An 18,362-nucleotide genomic window follows, 5' to 3' on the forward strand; every position below is an offset into this window, starting at 1 on the left:
CTATTTGTAAGTGTTGATAAAATCTTTGCAACCGTTGACTCATTTGTGGGTGCCAAGGTTAATGAGGATGTAGCGCTAATGGGTATTTGTGAGGTGCTTATTTTTCCAAATATCTGACCTAGCTGTTGCACAGAGTTTATAAAATAATCGTTAAAATGAGTTGCAACAGCCAAGCTATCATCTACAATACTACTGTTTATTTTGAGTTCTAATTTACCACACTTGCGATTTTCCTTTCCAAGAAGTTTGTCAATGTGTTTCCATAGTTTTTTTGCTATTTCCTTTTGCATCTCTTATGATGTCAAGGAAAAAATTTGCTTTTGCCTTTCTGAGCTGTGTTACAACTTTATTTCTTAAACTTTTAAAAATTAAATTATCGGTAACTAACCTTGATTTTAAAAACGTTTTTATGGCGGCATCTCTTTTCTTCATTAGGTCCCAGAGGTCATTGTTAAACCAGGGGAGATTTTGTTTTGATTTTGGTTTCTGTGTCAGTGTTTTACTAATATATCTTTATAGGCTGTTACCAAGTCATTGCATGAATGTTCACATGATTTACTTCCAATAATTTCATTCCATTGTACCTGCTTTAGATCATGCTCAACTAATTTTAGATTTTTATTTGGAATGGAGGATATAGTGTTGTGACTTATAGAGTGTTGGTGTACAGCAATCAAGTTATGCCACAGATTCTCAATTGGATTGAGGTCTGGGCTTTGATTAGATCATTCCAAGGCATTTAAATGTTTCCCTTTAAACTATTCCAGTGTAGCTTTAGCAGTATCTTTAGGATCATTGTCCTGCTGGAATGTGAACCTTCGTCCCAGTCTCAAACCTCTGGCCGACTCACAGGTTTTCCTCCAGAATTGCCCTGTATTTAGTGCCATCCATCTTTCCTTCAGTCCGGACCAGCTTTCCTGTCCCTGTGGATGAAAAACATCCCCACAGCACGATGCTGCCACCACCATGCTTCACTGTCGGAATGTTGTTCTCAGGGTGATGGGTCTGCGTCACACATGGCATTTCCCATGATGGCCACAAAGTTCTGTTTTGGTCTCATTTGACTAGAGAATCTTCCATGTGTTTGGGGAGTCTGCCACATGCTGTTGGGAAAACTCCAAACGTGTTTTTTCTTCAGCAGTGGCTTTTTTCTGGCCACTCTTCCATAAAGCCCTGCCCACTCTATGGGGTGTACAGTTTAAAGTGGTCCAATGGACAGATACTCCCATCTCCACTGTGGATCTTTGCAGCTCCTTCAGTGTTATCTTTGGTGTCTTTATTGCATCTCTGATTAATGCCCTCCTTGCCCGGTCTGTGAGTTTTGGTGGGTGGGTCCTTCTCTTGTCAGGGTTGTAGTGGTGCCATATTCTTTCCATTTTGCTATAATGGATTTAATGTAGCTCCGTGGGATATTCAAAGTTTGGGATTTTTTTTTATAACCCAACACTGATCTATACTTCTCCACAGCTTTGTCTCTGACCTGTTTGGAGGCTCCTTGGTTTTCATGTTGCTTGCTTAGTAGTCTGTGAAGATTCTCAGTCATCCAGGTCATAGTAAACTGTGGGTGGTAAAAGAGAGCAACTGGACTTGCTTGAAGATTCTTGAAGACGTTTCACCTCTCATCCGAAAGGCTTCTTCAGTTCTGTCTGACTAATAGGGAGTATCAGGTATTTATCCTCTCATGGATGAAAAGCTCATCTGAGGTGTCGTTGAGTCATCCTGTTGGTGTGGGTCACTGGGGGCTGGGTGTGGACGGCCTCGAGAGTCGTTAGGGTGATCAATGGATTGCCCGTTAGGGTGATCAATGGAATGCTGATTCTCTCTGTCCTCCTGTGAGTCACTGAAAACAGCTGGGTTTTGGTGTGCATTCAGTTGTCTGGGAAGTGTGCCAAGGATTGCATTGTGGGTAGCTGATAAATGATGTCTTAAACCCCCACCTCTCTTCAGTGATGGCCATTCCAGGTTGACAAAAATGGCTTCTTTAACTCCTCGCTCATACCAACGATCCTCTCTGGCTAAAATGCGTATGTTGCAATCCTGAAATGAGTGTCCTTTGTTGTTAAGATGAAGGTAGACAGCAGAGTCCTGTCCTGAGGAACTGGCTTTCCTGTGTTGAGCCATGCGCCTGTGAAGCAGTTGTTTTGTTTCCCCAATATACGAGTCCGTGCATTCCTCACTGCACTGAATGGTATACACTACGTTGCCCTGTTTGTGTCTGGCTATTCTGTCCTTAGGGTGGACCAGTTTCTGTTTTAGGGTGTTACTGGGTCTGGAATGTTATGTTTGTAGAAGATCCTCCTGAGTTTCTCAGATAGACCAGAAATTTAGGGAATGACAATGTTCTTGCATTTGTTCCTGTTATTCTCCTTGTCCATTATGTTTCTTTTTCTGCTCTTGAAGAAAGACCAGTTGGGATACCCGCAGTCCTGAAGTGCTTTCTTGATGTGATTCTGCTCCTTCTCTTTTCCCTCTACTGTTGTAGGGATGTTCTGAGCCCTGTGTTGCAAGGTACTAATGACCCCCAATTTGTGTTCCAGTGGGTGGTGAGAGTCGAAGAGTAGGTACTGGTCTGTGTGTGGGGGTTTCCGGGAGACCTCGATGCTACGGCTTCTGTCTTGTCTAATGTGTACATCACAATCCAAGAAGGCTATAATTCCCACCGATGTCCTCCCGAGTGAAATTGATGTTGAGATCCACTGCACTGATGTGCTTAGAGAAGGCTTTCACCTCATGGGTTTTGATTTTAACCTAGGTGTCATTCACATATCTGAACCAGTGGCTGGGAGCAACTCCTGAAAAAGTGGTCAAACCTTTATGTTCCACTTCCTCCATATAAAGATTGGCCACAATAGGGGACACCGGTGAGCCCATGGTGCATCCATGCTTCTGTCTGTAGAAACTTTCATTAAACTGGAAATAAGTGGTAGTCAGGCAGAGGTCAAGCAGGGTGCAAATCTGGTTCATGGTGAGGTTCGTTCTATCCAGTAAGGTGCTGTCTTGAAGGAATCGTTTTCTAACAGATTCGACTGATTCTGTGGTGGGAATGCAGGTGAAAAGAGACACACACACAGACCAGTACTTACTCTTCGACTCATCACCCACTGGAACACAAATTGGGGGTCATTAGGACCTTGCAAGACAGGGCTCAGAGCATCCCTACAATGGTAGAGGGAAAAGAGAAGGAGCAGAATCACATCAAGAAAGCACTTCAGGACTGCGGGTATCCCAACTGGTCTTTCTTCAAGAGCAGAAAAAGGAACAAAACGGACAAGGAGGATAACAGGAACAAATGCAAGAACGTTGTCATTCCCTACATTTCTGGTCTATCTGAGAAACTCGGGAGGATCTTCTACAAACACAACATTCCGGTACATTTCAGACGCAGTAACACCCTGAAGCACAAACTGGTCCACCCTAAGGACAGAATAGCCAGACACAAACAGGACAACATAGTGTATGCCATTCAGTGCAGTGAGGAATGCATGGACTCATATATATATATATTGGGGAAACAAAACAACTGCTTCACAGGCGCATGGCTCAACACAGGAAAGCCAGTTCCTCAGGCCAGGACTCTGCTGTCTACCTTGATCTTAACAACAAAGGACACTCATTTCAGGATTGCAACGTACGCATTTTAGCCAGAGAGGATCGTTGGTATGAGCGAGGAGTTAAAGAAGCCATTTTTGTCAACCTGGAACGGCCATCACTGAACAGAGGTGGGGGTCTGAGGCCAAGTTTACATTAGACCGTATCTGTCTCATTTTCTTCGCGGATGCACTGTCCGTTTACATTAAAATGCCTGGAAACGCCGGTGTAGAGGTCAGAGCAGGTGGGTGGAGCACAGAAGTACGGCAGGACAGAACTGAGTTCCAAAAACTATTTATTGTGTTACTTTTCAGTCGAACACACACTCCCAGTCACCCAGACACACACACACACAAGTCGTCTGGTGCGGGAGAGAGCTCACTTCCTCTGCTCTCTCTCTCTCCTTATATAGGGTGTGGTTGCTGGGAAGACACACAAACACAGGTTAATTGCTCTCAGGTGAAGTGATTCTGCCACTTACCTTCCCTGACTCCGCCCTCCTGTCACAGACCAGTGCTTGACCATGCCCCCGCTGCCACATACCCCCACCGCCCGACTCAGGCCGGGCACCTGTCCGGCCTGCAGCCGACTCCCCCCCCCCCCCCCCCCCCCCCTTGACGGGAGAAGAAGTCCGCCACGACCATCTGCGCCCCCGGCCTGTGGACCACCTTGAAGTTGAAGGGTTGGAGTGCCAGATACCAACGGGTGATCCGTGCGGTGGCATCCTTCATGTGGTGGAGCCACTGGAGGGGCGCGTGGTCCGAACAGAGGGTGAAAGGGCACCCCAGCAGGTAGTAACGGAGGGCGAGGACCGCCCACTTGATCGCCAGGCACTCCTTCTCAATCGTGCTGTAGCGCCCCTCACGCACTGACAGCTTCCGACTGATGTACAGGATCGGGAGGTCCTCCCCCTCCACCCGCTGGGACAAAACGACCCCCAGCCCTCTGTCCGACGCATCCGTCTGTAACGTAAAAGGGAGAGAGAAGTCAGGGGAGTGTAAAAGTGGCCCCCCACACAGTGCAGCCTTTACCTCAGAGAAAGCCCGCTGACACTGCTCCTTCCACTGGACCAGATCTGGTGCCCCCTTTTTAGTGAGGTCAGTCAGCGGGCTGGTGACGTCCGAATAATTAGGTATAAACCAGCCCCAGGAACTGCCTCACCCCCTTTTTGGTCTTGGGCCTCGGGCAGGCCGCAATCGCTGCTGTCTTATTAATTTGGGGACGCACCTGCCCGTTGCCCAAGTGGAAGCCCAGATACCGTACTTCCACCCGCCCAATCGCACACTTCTTTGGGTTGGCAGTGAGTCCCGCCCGCCTCAGCGACCTAAGGACGGCCCTCAGGTGTTGCAGGTGCCGCTGCCAGTCATTACTATAAATGATAATATCATCTAAATACGCAGCCGCATAGGTGGCGTGGGGCCAGAGGACCCTGTCCATCAGCCACTGAAACGTAGCGGGCGCCCCAAACAGCCCAAACGGAAGTGTGACGAACTGGTGTAAGCCGAACGGTGTGGAAAAGGCCGTTTTCTCCCGGGATAATGGAGTCAAGGGGATCTGCCAATATCCCTTCGTCAAATCCAGTGTCGAGTAAAAGCGAGCCGTGCCTAGTCGATCGAGCAGCTCATCAATACAAGGCATTGGGTACGCGTCGAATTTAGACACCGCGTTGACTTTTCTATAGTCCACACAGAACCGGATCGAGCCGTCGGCCTTGGGAACCAAGACCACCGGGCTGCTCCAGTCACTGTGGGACTCCTCAACGATGCCCATTTCGAGCATGGCCTGAAGTTCTTCCCGAACCACCTTTTTTTTGTGTTCGGGTAGCCTGTAAGGGCGGCTACGCACTACCACCCCCGGGGGCGTCTCTATGTGGTGTTCTATGAGGTTAGTGCGACCGGGCAGGGGCGAGAACACATCCGAAAACTCGGCCTGCAACTGGGCGACCTCCGTGAGTTGGGTCGGGGAGAGGTGGTCTCCACAGGGGACCGGAGAGGTACGTGATGCCAATGTCCCTTTTTGAACCTCTGGCCCCAGCTCCGCCTTCTCCGGAACTACCGACACCAATGCCACGGGGACCTCCTCGTTCCAGAGTTTAAGCAGATTGAGGTGGTAGATCTGTAGCGCCCCACCCCTGTCTGTTCGCCTCACCTCATAGTCGACGTTCCCGACTCGCCGTGTGACCTCAAAGGGCCCTTGCCACTTGGCGATCAATTTGGAGCTCGACGTGGGCAACAGTACGAGTACTTTATCTCCTGGTGTGAACTCTCTAAGGCGCGTACCCTTGTTGTACAGGCGGGCTTGCCGTTCCTGGGCCTGCCGCAAATTCTCCTGAGTTAGGTGGGTGAGCGTGTGGAGTTTTGCGCGCAGGTCCATAACGTACTGAATTTCGTTCTTACTTTGTGAAGGTCCCTCCTCCCAATTTTCCCGCAGCACATCCAGGATGCCGCACGGCTTACGCCCATATAATAATTCGAACGGGGAGAACCCCGTGGAGGCTTGGGGGACCTCTCGCACTGAGAACAGCAAGGGTTCGAGCCACTTATCCCAATTACGTGCGTCCTCACTTACAAATTTCTTAATATTTTTGAGGGTGCGGTTGAACCGTTCCACTAAACCGTCCATTTGTGGGTGATATACGCTGGTGCGGATTGGCTTAATCCCCAATAATCCATACAGTTCGCGCAGTGTTCGTGACATAAACGTAGTGCCTTGGTCAGTCAGAATCTCTTTCGGGATTCCAACTCGGGAGATGACATGGAAGAGTGCCTCTGCAATACTGCATGCTGAGATATTGCGTAGAGGCACTGCTTCCGGGTATCGCGTTGCATAGTCCACCAGAACTAATATAAAGCGGTACCCTCGTGCTGACCGATCTAATGGCCCGACGAGATCCATCCCAATTCTCTCAAACGGGGTCTTGATTAACGGTAGAGGGCGCAAAGGCGCTTTTGGAATGGCCGCTGGATTTACTAACTGGCATTCGCGGCATGCCGTACACCACCTACGGACATCGCCGTGAATCCCCGGCCAATAGAATCGGGCCATTATTCGGGCTAGTGTTTTATCCTGCCCTAAGTGTCCAGCCATGGGATTAAAGTGAGCCGCCTGGAATACCAATTCCCGGCGGCTCTTTGGAATCAAAAGCTGCGTGACTCGCTCTTTAGTTTGAGTGTCCTGCATCACTCGGTATAATCTATCCTTCATAATCGCGAAGTAGGGGAAGGACGGGGTGGCGTTTGACCATCGATTACTCTCACTTGGTCAAACGCATGCCGCAGAGTCTCGTCTCGCGACTGCTCTAATGGGAAATCCACAAGGGATTCCCCAATAGAGAGAGGAGGGGCCGGCGGCTCCTCACTCTGACGCGGAGATGATGTAGACAGCTCTGTGACAGCTGCTCCCACCAAAGCGACACCGGGACCTCCCCCTGTCAACTGGCAGGACCCACTCTCTACTAGGCGCGTCATTAAACCCCGAAATCCCGGCCAATCAGTCCCCAAAATTAAAGAGTGGGTAAGGCGAGGATTAACCGCCGCCTTCACTATAAATTTTTCCCCTCTGAAAATAATATGGACCGACACCAAAGGGTAGCGGTGAACATCCCCGTGCACACACAACACCCTCACCCCTTGTGCTCCCCCCAATGCCTTGTTTTGAACCAGGCTTTGGCGAATTGAGGTCTGATTACAACCAGAATCCACCAGCGCCTGATATGTAGCCCCTTGGATACTCACCGGTATGCGATACGCTCCGGCCCGATCGAGGGCGGCCTCTGGCGCGTCGGGGATCCGAACCACCGCGCCCACTTCCATTGTCGTGCACTGCTGTTGAAGGTGGCCCGGCTCCCCGCAGCGCCAGCCAACCAGCCCGGGCTTTCCCTCTGCACCGGTGATCTGGGGTTCACTCACCTGAGGTGGGGGAGAGACAGACACACAAGAAAGAAATGGGAGGGCACCGCGGGTGCGGCGGGCCGGCTGGGGTGGTGCCGGCCCCCGCCTCCGCGGTGGGGGAATGGGGCGAGGACGGGACACAGGAGGAGGGGGAGAGAGAGAGAGAGAGAAGAGGAGAGAAGAGAAGATCTCCTCTGCCATCCTGCCGCCGGGACAGCCGCCAAATGGTCCTCCGCCAGCTCGACTGCCTGATCCAGCGACGCCAGGCAGTGGCACCGAACCCACTCCGCAGTTCCTGCTGGCAAGCGAGCGACGAACTGTTCCAGCGCCACCTGGTCGAGGATTCCTTCAGCGTCGCGGTTGTTGGCCCTCAGCCACCGCCAGCAGGCGTCCCGGAGCTGCTGGCCAAACGCGAATGGCCGGCTGACTTCCTCCAAGCGCAGCGCGCGGAAGCGCTGGCGCTGCTGTTCTGGAGTGTGCCCCACGCGCTGGAGGACGGCCCGGTGGAGGTCCGCGTAGGCCAGCCGGCGGTCGGCAGGGAGCTGTAGCGCGGCCAGCTGGGCTTCTCCCGTGAGCAGGGGGAGGAGGCGCGCCGCGCGCTGCTCCATCGGCCACCCCGAGGCTTCGGCGACTTGCTCAAAGAGCGTGATGAACGCCTCGGGGTCATCCTGCGGGCCCATCTTGGTGACAGTGAGGGGAGACGGGCCCGCGGTAGGAGCGCTGGTGGACCCCGCCGACGCGAGGAAGTGCCGGAACGCCTGTCGAGCTTCTTGTTGGGCCAACACCAGGGCCTCGAACCGCTTTTCTTGCTCCTTTCGGAGGGTGACTAGCGCCTGGTGCTGGCTTTGCTGGGCCGTGGCAAGGGCGTGGACCAGTTCAGCAAACGGGGAGGACTCCATGGGGCTGTGAGGCTGCTGTGCTCTAGATCCCGGGTTTCGGCACCACTGTAGAGGTCAGAGCAGGTGGGTGGAGCACAGAAGTACGGCAGGACAGAACTGAGTTCCAAAAACTATTTATTGTGTTACTTTTCAGTCGAACACACACTCCCAGTCACCCAGACACACACACACAAGTCGTCTGGTGCGGGAGAGAGCTCACTTCCTCTGCTCTCTCTCTCCTTATATAGGGCGTGGTTGCTGGGAAGACACACAAACACAGGTTAATTGTTCTCAGGTGAAGTGATTCTGCCACTTACCTTCCCTGACTCCGCCCTCCTGTCACAGACTGGCGCTTGACCACGCCCCCGCTCTCACAGCCAGGAAACGGGAATCCGCCAGGGTCCACGTATTCAATCCAGATCGTGTCTGGTCCGGTGCTGTGTAAACATTGAGAATACGCGGATACGCTGTGCTGAGCTCTAGCTGGCGTCGTCATTGGACAACGTCACTGTGACATCCACCTTCCTGATTCGCTGGCGTTGGTCATGTGACCCGACTGCTGAAAAACGGCGCAGACTTCCGCTTTGTATCACCTTTCATTAAAGAGTATAAAAGTATGAAAATACTGCAAATACTGATGCAAATACTGCCCATTGTGTAGTTATGATTGTCTTTAGGCTTGCCATCCTTCCACTTGCAAGTGGTAAGTGACGCGCATGCCCGATATGCACTAGGATCACACACACAGCGGCTCAGTCCCGAATCACTGCTCGTGCACTTCACTCGCGCGCTCTGTGAGCTGCGCAGGGCCGGAGTGCGCACCCTCCAGAGGGCACTCGCTGTTCAGGGCGGAGTGATTTGGAGCGCAGGATGCCTGCGGAGCCGAGCGTATCCGTGTATTGGTGTTGCTGTGTGCACGCGAATCGTGTATTGGCGTTGCTGTGTGCACGCTAATCGTTTTAAAAACGTTAATCTGATGATCCACTGATACGGTCTAATGTAAACCCCACCTAAGACACCATTTATGAGCCACCTACAATGCAGTCCTTGGTACACTTTCCAGACAACTGAATGCACACCAAAACCCAGCTGTTTTCAGTGACTCACAGGAGGACAGAGAGAATCAGCATTCCATTGATCACCCTAACGGGCAATCCATTGATCACCCTAACGACTCTCGAGGCCGTCCACACCCAGGCCCCAGTGACCCACACCAACAGGATGACTCAACGACACCTTAGATGAGCTTTTCATCCATGAGAGGATAAATACCTGATACTCCCTATTAGTCAGACAGAACTGAAGAAGCCTTTCGGATGAGAGGTGAAACGTCTTCAAGAATCTTCAAGCAAGTCCAGTTGCTCTCTTTTGCCACCCACAGCTTGCTTAGTAGTGTTGCAGAGTCAGGGTCCTTCCAGAACAGGTTGATTTATACAGACATCATGTGACAGATCATGTGACACTTTGATTGCACACTGGTGGATCTTAATCAACTAATTATGTGACTTATGAAGTGAATTGGTTGGAGCAGCTCTTATTTAGGGGTTTCATATGAAAGGGGGGGCGTCACGGTGGTGTAGTGGTTAGCGCTGTCGCCTCACAGCAAGAAGGTCCGGGTTCGAGCCCCGTGGCCGGCAAGGGCCTTTCTGTGTGGAGTTTGCATGTTCTCCCCGTGTCCGCGTGGGTTTCCTCTGGGTGCTCCGGTTTCCCCCACAGTCCAAAGACATGCAGGTTAGGTTAACTGGTGACTCTAAATTGACCGTAGGTGTGAATGTGAGTGTGAATGGTTGTCTGTGTCTATGTGTCAGCCCTGTGATGACCTGGCGACTTGTCCAGGGTGTACCCCGCCTTTCGCCCGTAGTCAGCTGGGATAGGCTCCAGCTTGCCTGCGACCCTGTAGAAGGATAAAGCGGCTAGAGATAATGAGATGAGATGAGATATGAAAGGGGGTGAATACTTATCCACACTCCAGATTTCTATTTTTTCATTTTAATTCTTGTTTGTGTCAAATAAAAAAAAATACACCTTTAAAGTGTTTTGCATGTTGTGTAAATCAAATGGTGCTAACCCTCCAAAAATCCATTTTAATTCCAGCTTGTAATGCAACAAAACAGGACAAACACTAAGGGGGATGAATACTTTTGCAAGACACTGTACAAACAGTTTGGTGCTCTGGAAAATCAGTTCAATGTGAAATTAACCAAACCAAATGACAGTAACACAGTGTGTGTGTGTGAGAGAGAGAGAGAGAGTACTGTGTGTGTTTAGTCTGTAGAAACTTGAACACAGGTCAGAGTGGAGTGTTTGTCGGCTGCTCGCTCTCACACGTGTGTTCTGTCCATGAGCTAATGGTGTGATAATAAATTGTAGCTGAGAGATTGTGGAGTGCAGAAAGACGTCGCTGCTCCTGTAAATGTGCTGATGTGGCGTCCTGTCCTCTGATTTCTGTGTGTGAGAGAAACACACTCACATTTCTGTTCCATGCTAAAGTTTAAAACTTTAAAGTTGGACTGGAGAATCCACACTGTACACTGGAGATACTGAGGTACACACACACACACACAGAGAGTAAGTGTACTGTATATAAAGATTGTGTGTGTTGTGTAGTAAAGCTGAGTGATTTATGCTGTAACTGAGAAGTTTCTCTCTACAGGTTGTCTTCCTGCAGGATTACAGGTGAAGGTTGTGCTGCTCTGGTTTCAGCTCTGACGTCAAATCCCTCATCACACCTGAGAGAACTGAATCTGAACTACAATAATCCAGGAGAATCAGGAGTGAAGCTGCTCTCTGATCTACTGAAGGATCCACACTGTACACTGGAAACACTACAGTGAGTTACTGGCTGTCTACACACACACACACACACACACACACACAGTAAGTGTACTGTATATAAAGATTGTGTGTGTTGTGTAGTAAAGCTGAGTGATTTATGCTGTAACTGTGAGATGTTTCTCTCTACAGGTTGTCTTACTGCAGTATTACAGGTGAAGGTTGTGCTGCTCTGGCTTCCGCTCTGAGGTCAAATCCCTCATCACACCTGAGAGAACTGAATCTGAACTGGAATAATCCAGGAGAATCAGGAGTGAAGCTGCTCTCTGATCTACTGAAGGATCCACACTGTACACTGGAGACACTACAGTGAGTTACTGACTGTCTCTACACACACGCGCGCACGCGCACACACACACACACACAGAGTAAGAGTGATTTGGTGGTTTGATGTCTCTTTCTCCACTCCAGAGGAGATTCTGTATCTGAATGTGTTGGTACAGTAATAAATAAAAACACTGTTGTGTGGTTGGTGTTCTCTCTCTGAAAAGAGTGGAAGAGAGCCTGCCCCTGGTGGCTGTATCAGGCAACAGTGTTTCACTGAGAAAGAATGGATCCCCTCCCCTTTCATTTACACACATTTTGAGATAATTTATGGTTTTGTATTTTGTAAACTTGAATCTGTGCTTTGTGTGTTCTGCGACACATTTTTCTTGTCATGAACCTGATGACTGTTTCTGATAAAAATATGTTCAAATCTGATCATTCTGCCCTTTTCTCCTTCTTTACAGGTTGGAGTTTTCCTCCTGATCTGATCTGAGTCTCACACACAGAGGATGATGAGGATAAACCCTCACAGTACAAAGTGATTTGAAAATCATCATCATTTAGTGATAATCAGATGTGTACAACATGTCAGCACTTCCACTTCTCTAGTTGTTTGTAAAAATACACCAGCTGAGATAAATAAACTTTAATGAACTCAAGACTCATAAATATTTTCTTATTAATATCTTTTACAGCAAAACAAACTGTTAATGCACATCGAACATCATTTAATAGTTTTGTATGTACAGTATGCTTCTGTTTTTCCATTTACATGCAGCAGAAGGTCACATTTATGTTTAAAACACATCATAAATATCTTATAGTATCAGTTCACTGCAGTCATTTGATCATTGCACAAAGTTACACACTGTTTATAACTGCATAAAGTAAATTATTTTCCTCCTGAAATTATAAAATTCAGATGAGAGGGGTTTAATTTGGTTGACTCTGTATATAACTAATGTTTTAATCAATTTTTAAATGCTGTGTTTATAAAAATGATTATCAATTCTGTATTGAATGTTAGAAATATTTGTGTGAAGACACTTCATTGTGTATATGTACTGTGTGTGTGTGTGTCAATACACATCGATATCCTGATTATTGATCAGCATGTTATTTTCTCGAAGCATCTTTGAGACACTGATGGTTTAAAATTATATTGAAATGAATAATTTGCTGTAAATCGCTGTTTGATATTGTAGACTATTATACTACCATTTAATATTGCGTTATAAGCATAATAGCTTTGGGTGACCACAGGAGGGGAACAGAACAGATCCTGGAGATGGAACTGATCCCCATCAACCCTGTGACACATAATACAGCTCCATCTAGTGGCTCTCCTGATATGACACTGTGTTGTGGAGTTTTCCAGTTTCTCTCATTCGGATACACACTGTAACGGAATGAATTCACCAAATAACTGATTCATTCTGCTCAAATCTCTGAACCACACAATATTCCTTCACAACAATAAACACATTCTTATTGTTCAACACAGTTTGCAGTTATACTGCATTCATTTTGCAAACTTCTATACACACTTCTCAACACACTATGTACTTCTCATTGTCTCGTTTTTCCTAAACACTGGAGTCACCAATCATAACTCAGTGTGTTGATGGATGAAACCACATCTCACCTGTGCAAACCATTCACTCAGTTTTCTTCATCACCCAGGGAGAGGTGGTTCACACCAGCATGCTCAAGTGTCATTGATAGGAAGGGAGAAGAGAAACCGAGTGGTAGTTCTGGATGACAGAGGGGTCTAGGGTGGGTTTTTCAGCAGTGGGGTGATGTGGGTTTGTTTGAAGCTGGAGGGAAACTATCCGGAGGACAAGGAGGAGTTGATAAAATGAGGATGTCAGGAGTGATAGTCGGGAGGGGATGTGATCAAGAGCACAGGTGGTAGGATGGTGAGAGAGCAGGAGCTGGGTGACATCAACTGTAGAAAGGGGGGGAGCAGAGAGCAGGGGGGAAGGGACATGGATGGGAGAGGAGGGGGAGGCAGTCTGAAACTGAAAATGACTAAACTGGACTAAGAACAGAATATAATCCACCCAGCTAACATTTATTTAATTAAATACATCAGAAAAGCATCATCATCAACCTTCATCACTGAAAACGTTGAACATTTTAGATGTTTTATCTCCTAAAACCAGATACAGATATCCACACGAGTAAATGATGAATCTTATAGCAATAATGGATATATTTCATCTTAATAAATGTAAATATTTAGGTAAGATGCCATGTTTTATTTCTTTGAAAAGGGAGATTACATCACAGCACATTACACTGACTCAATAAAAACTAAATTAAAACTACAGAGATCTGTAATTTATTTAAAATCTCTGTAGAACTGTAAGCACATGATAGCGTAAAGATGTGTCCACTTTGTAATAATAATAATCTATAAAACAGAAGAGCGCCTCCTGCTGTATGATGCTGTTAAAACCTTGTGGATGTTGTATATTATAGTTTATACAGCAAGTCTCTATATTTTTAGCTCTTATCTGCAGTTTAAACTTTATCTTTGTGAAACTTTCACATGATTAAAATCCGAGTTATGACAAGATCAGTAGGCCCCAACAGAGCGGGGACGTTTCCAGGCTTGCTGAGGTGTTGAGCAGGAGCGCACGACAGGGGGACTGAGCGCGTGTTTTTGGAGCAGCGTCTGTGAGACTGTGCAGTCGTGTTTTAAGAAGAAATTTTGATGCAATTGTTGGACGGTGGAAAAGGTAGTTTTGGCATAATCTGGATTGTGACTAAATCAGAATGGCTAGTCGTAGTGGAGGACTTTCTGAGGAGGAAGATATGGAGCTTGAATGGACAAAAGTAGTAAAAATAGGAAGAAGGAGCAAGGAAGGAAAGGAAAAATAATAAAATGACAAGACCAGGCAAATGAGCACTTAAAGAGTATGAGGAAAGAAGTGAAGCATGGAAAAAAATAATGAAGGAAGAGTTTATTCTTAAGTTTAAAGCAGGAGATGAGGTATCGTCTGTAAGTCCGACTGCCTTGACAAATGGACTGAGAAAAGCCATTGGGGATCTAGAGATGGCTGAGGTGTTAAGAGATGGCAGTTTGCTGGTAAAATGCAAAAATGCTGAACAGAGAAATAAGGCATTTAAACAACAAACAGTGTGTAAGAAAGAAATAGCAGAAAGAAGAGTGATTGGTGAGAAAAACAGAGTTAGGAGAGTGATATCAAGAATCCCCTGAGGAGAAAATCTGGATGAACTGAAGGAAATGCTTAAAGGAGGAACAATAACAGGAATTAGATGGCTACAAGCAATCAGGAATGGGGAAAGAGAAGATAGTCCATCTGTGTTACTGGACTTCAAAGATGATGTTCTTCCAGGAAGGGTGATGGTTGGATATATGAGCTTCAGTGTAAGAGCATATGTTCCTCCTCCCCTTAGATGCTCTCAGTGTCAGTGGTATGGCCACATTGCTAGTGTGTGTGTAAGGGAAAGCAGAGATGTAGATGGTGTGGAGGGGAGCATGCATATGGAGAATGTGGGAGGAATAGTGAAGTAAAATGTAACTATGGAGGAAATCACACAGCAGCATTTGGAGGATGCACAGTGAGGAAACAAGCAGTTGAGATTCAGCAAGTAAGAACAGAACGGAGAGTAACTTATGCAGAGCCAGTGAAGACTGTGAATGTAGGGAAAAAATGAAAGCATAATCCAAAATATACAGGCAAGCAAAGACAGAGGGTTGTCAGATAACTACAAACAGGAATCACAACGGACAGATTGGTTCTGTTTCTAGCCTGTGTTATTAATTGCTCAGAACAAGCAAAGACTAAAACTGAAAAAAAAAAAAATCAAAATTATAGTGAAGGCAGCAGCAAAGTTCCTGAACACAAAGGACTTATCTTGGGAAAAAATATGTGCAGATCTTAGTCAAGGGGAAGGGACAGCAGAGGGAAGTCATCAAATCATACCATAATGCTTATTCTTCAGTGGAATGCTTGAAGTCTGATAGCAAATGGGCAAGAGTGTAAAGGCTACATCAATTCATTAAAAACAATACCAGATGTTATATGCATACAGGAAACATGGCTCAAACCAGTTCTAGACTTTAATATATAAAGGATATCATTGCATACACAAAGATTGGGTCAATGGAAATGGTGGAGGATGTGCAACACTTATCAGACAAGGTACCGTATGAAATGCAGACAGCTAATGACACTACAAGAGGTAGAAATAGTAGTGATTGAAGTATGGACTAGAGAAGGAAGTATGAAAATTATAAACTTCTATAACCCATGGGCGGCACGGTGGTGTAGTGGTTAGCGCTGTCGCCTCACAGCAAGAAGGTCCTGGGTTCGAGCCCCGGGGCCGGCGAGGGCCTTTCTGTGTGGAGTTTGCATGTTCTCCCCGTGTCCGCGTGTGTTTCCTCCGGGTGCTCCGGTTTCCCCCACAGTCCAAAGACATGCAGGTTAGGTTAACTGGTGACTCTAAATTGACCGTAGATGTGAATGTGAGTGTGAATGGTTGTCTGTGTCTATGTGTCAGCCCTGTGATGACCTGGCGACTTGTCCAGGGTGTACCCCGCCTTTCGCCTGTAGTCAGCTGGGATAGGCTCCAGCTTGCCTGCGACCCTGTAGAAGGATAAAGCGGCTAGAGATAATGAGATGAGATATAACCCATGTAAACAGTTAGAGAAAGGAAAATTAGAATCGATTTTGGAGCACTGGAGAGGGAAAGTAGTCTGGTGTGGAGACTTCAATGCACACAGCACACTATGGGGGAACCATCCATCCATCCATTATTTGGAGCTGCTTATCCTGTCCTACAGGGTCGCAGGCAAGCTGGAGCCTATCCCAGCTGACTATGGGCAGGGGGTACACCCTGGACAAGTCACCAGGTTATCACAGAGCTGGCACATAGACACAGACAACCATTCACACTCACATTCACACCTACGGTCAATTTAGAGCATGGGGGAACCAAGAAGACCCAAATGGAGACATTATAGAAGAAATAGTGGATGAAAAGGAATTGGTGTGTTTAAATGATGGTTCAGGCACAAGGGTGAATGTGGTGAGAGGAACAGAATCAGCAATCGATATCACACTGGTTTCACAATCGCTGGCTGGAAAAAGTAGATGGAAGACACTGAAGGGAAGTACTCTAGGAAGTGATCACTACCCAATATTTGTTAATATAGGAATAGAATATGACATAAAATGGGATGAAAGAGAAGGAAGATGGAAATTTGAGGAAGCTGATTGGAGTAAGTTCAAAGGATTATGTGAGGAGAAATTGAATGTTGTAAAAATAAATCAACCAGTTAATGACTTAAATTCTGAAATTAGTGGAAATATAATAGAAGCAGCAAAAGAGTCTATCCCAAAAAGAAGTGGTAATAGAAAGGAAAAGTTAGTTCAGTGGTGGACACAAGAATGCACTAAGGCAGTGCAAAGACGAAATAAGGCTTTCAAAGTTTTGTAAAAAAAAAACCACTGAGTTTTCAAAATTTGATTGACTACAAGAGAAAGCAGGCAGTCATGAGGAGTATAATAAAGCGGACTAAAAGAGAGAATTGGAGGAAATATTGTGAATCTCTAGGTAGAAATACACCATTAGAGAGAGTATGGGGTATGATTAAAAAATGTCAGGGAATTGGAAAGAGTATGGGTATCCGATAATGAAAGAGGGTAGAGATATAATAATAGACAATAAGAACAAAGCAGAATTATTAGCAAGAACCTTTGTTAGAGTACATAGTACAGGTAATTTGAGAGATGCAGAAAAAAAGAGGGAGGGAAGGGACAATACCTAAAAACATAGAAGCACTTCAGGATGAAAAGGAATATGGAAATACAATTAATATGATGTTTTCAGTGACAGAATTGAATAAAGCACTGAAGATATCCGGAAAGACGACTCCAGGGAGAGACCAAATAAGCTACTTAATGTTAAAAAAAAAATCTTCGTGATAGAAGTAAGGAAATACTACTAAAAATGTATAATAAGATATGGGAAGGTTGCCCAATCAATGGAAGGAATCCATAATTGTTCCTATTTGTAAACCGGGTAAAGATCCGAGCTTGGCATCGAGTTATCGACCTATAGACAGGGGCGGACTTACCATTAGGCAAACCAAGGCGGTTGCCTAGGGCCCCCAAAATTTGGGGGCCCCTAACAGTCAGCCCCGTCACGGTAAACACCAAACAATATATATGTAATCTTAATTTGTCTCTGATATTAAGTAGTCAACGATATAAATGGAAAAACACACCAAAATAGCATCAGAATATCGAATTCATGTGTATATAGTATTTGTCCCAGCACACACACACACACCCTGGTTGTTTTAAGGCCCGGTCCCACTGCACTTACGGATGCAAAGAGGATGTAAAACGTAAAAAAATCTTTGCCATCCGTTGGAAAACGCTATGCATCCGTTGTGTACTCATTGCATACGTGCTTCATACGCTCTATCCATCGAGCATCCGTCCACTGTGATTTCATCCGCGCAAAAAGTTTTGAGCTGCACAAAACTTTTAGAACGGATGAACTTTCCGCCGTGTACGATGTAAATCCGCGACATATACGAGCAACAAACGTTCTATGTCCGTTATCATCCGTTAAACGTCTGCTGTATCCTCTCTGCATCCTCTGGGCATCCTCGCAACTCACATCCGCTGCAGCTGAAAACGGAAAGAGGGAGGAAAGATAAGGTGCATGAAACGTCTATTCATCGTTAGTAGCACGGAAATAGGAAGGATGTAAGCGTATGCATCTCGTATATAAAGTATTCAAAACGGACAAAGCGTTTATATCTGGGATGTATCTCGTATATTTAGGATGTCTGGAGTATGAGTATGTAGAAGGATGTAGTAGAGATGTATCGATGTAGCCTTCTTCAAAAACGAGATGTAGT

The 18,362-nt window shown here is 46.6% G+C and overlaps 1 protein-coding gene across 1 annotated transcript in view; it reads left to right on the forward strand.

Annotated features, from left to right (window-relative positions):
• LOC132887201 (NLR family CARD domain-containing protein 3-like) overlaps positions 1-12,110 on the forward strand; it is a 96,971-nt gene extending 84,861 nt beyond the window's left edge. Inside the window, exons 9-11 of the mRNA XM_060922672.1 lie at positions 11,010-11,186; positions 11,321-11,497; positions 11,920-12,110. Of these exons, the coding sequence (XP_060778655.1) occupies positions 11,010-11,186; positions 11,321-11,497; positions 11,920-11,938 (373 nt within the window). The 3' untranslated portion in view covers positions 11,939-12,110. The remainder of the gene's footprint in view (positions 1-11,009; positions 11,187-11,320; positions 11,498-11,919) is intronic.
• Positions 12,111-18,362: the final 6,252 nt, after the last annotated feature.

This window comes from Neoarius graeffei, chromosome 5, assembly GCF_027579695.1.
Source record: "Neoarius graeffei isolate fNeoGra1 chromosome 5, fNeoGra1.pri, whole genome shotgun sequence".
Taxonomy (NCBI): Eukaryota; Metazoa; Chordata; class Actinopteri; order Siluriformes; family Ariidae; genus Neoarius; species Neoarius graeffei.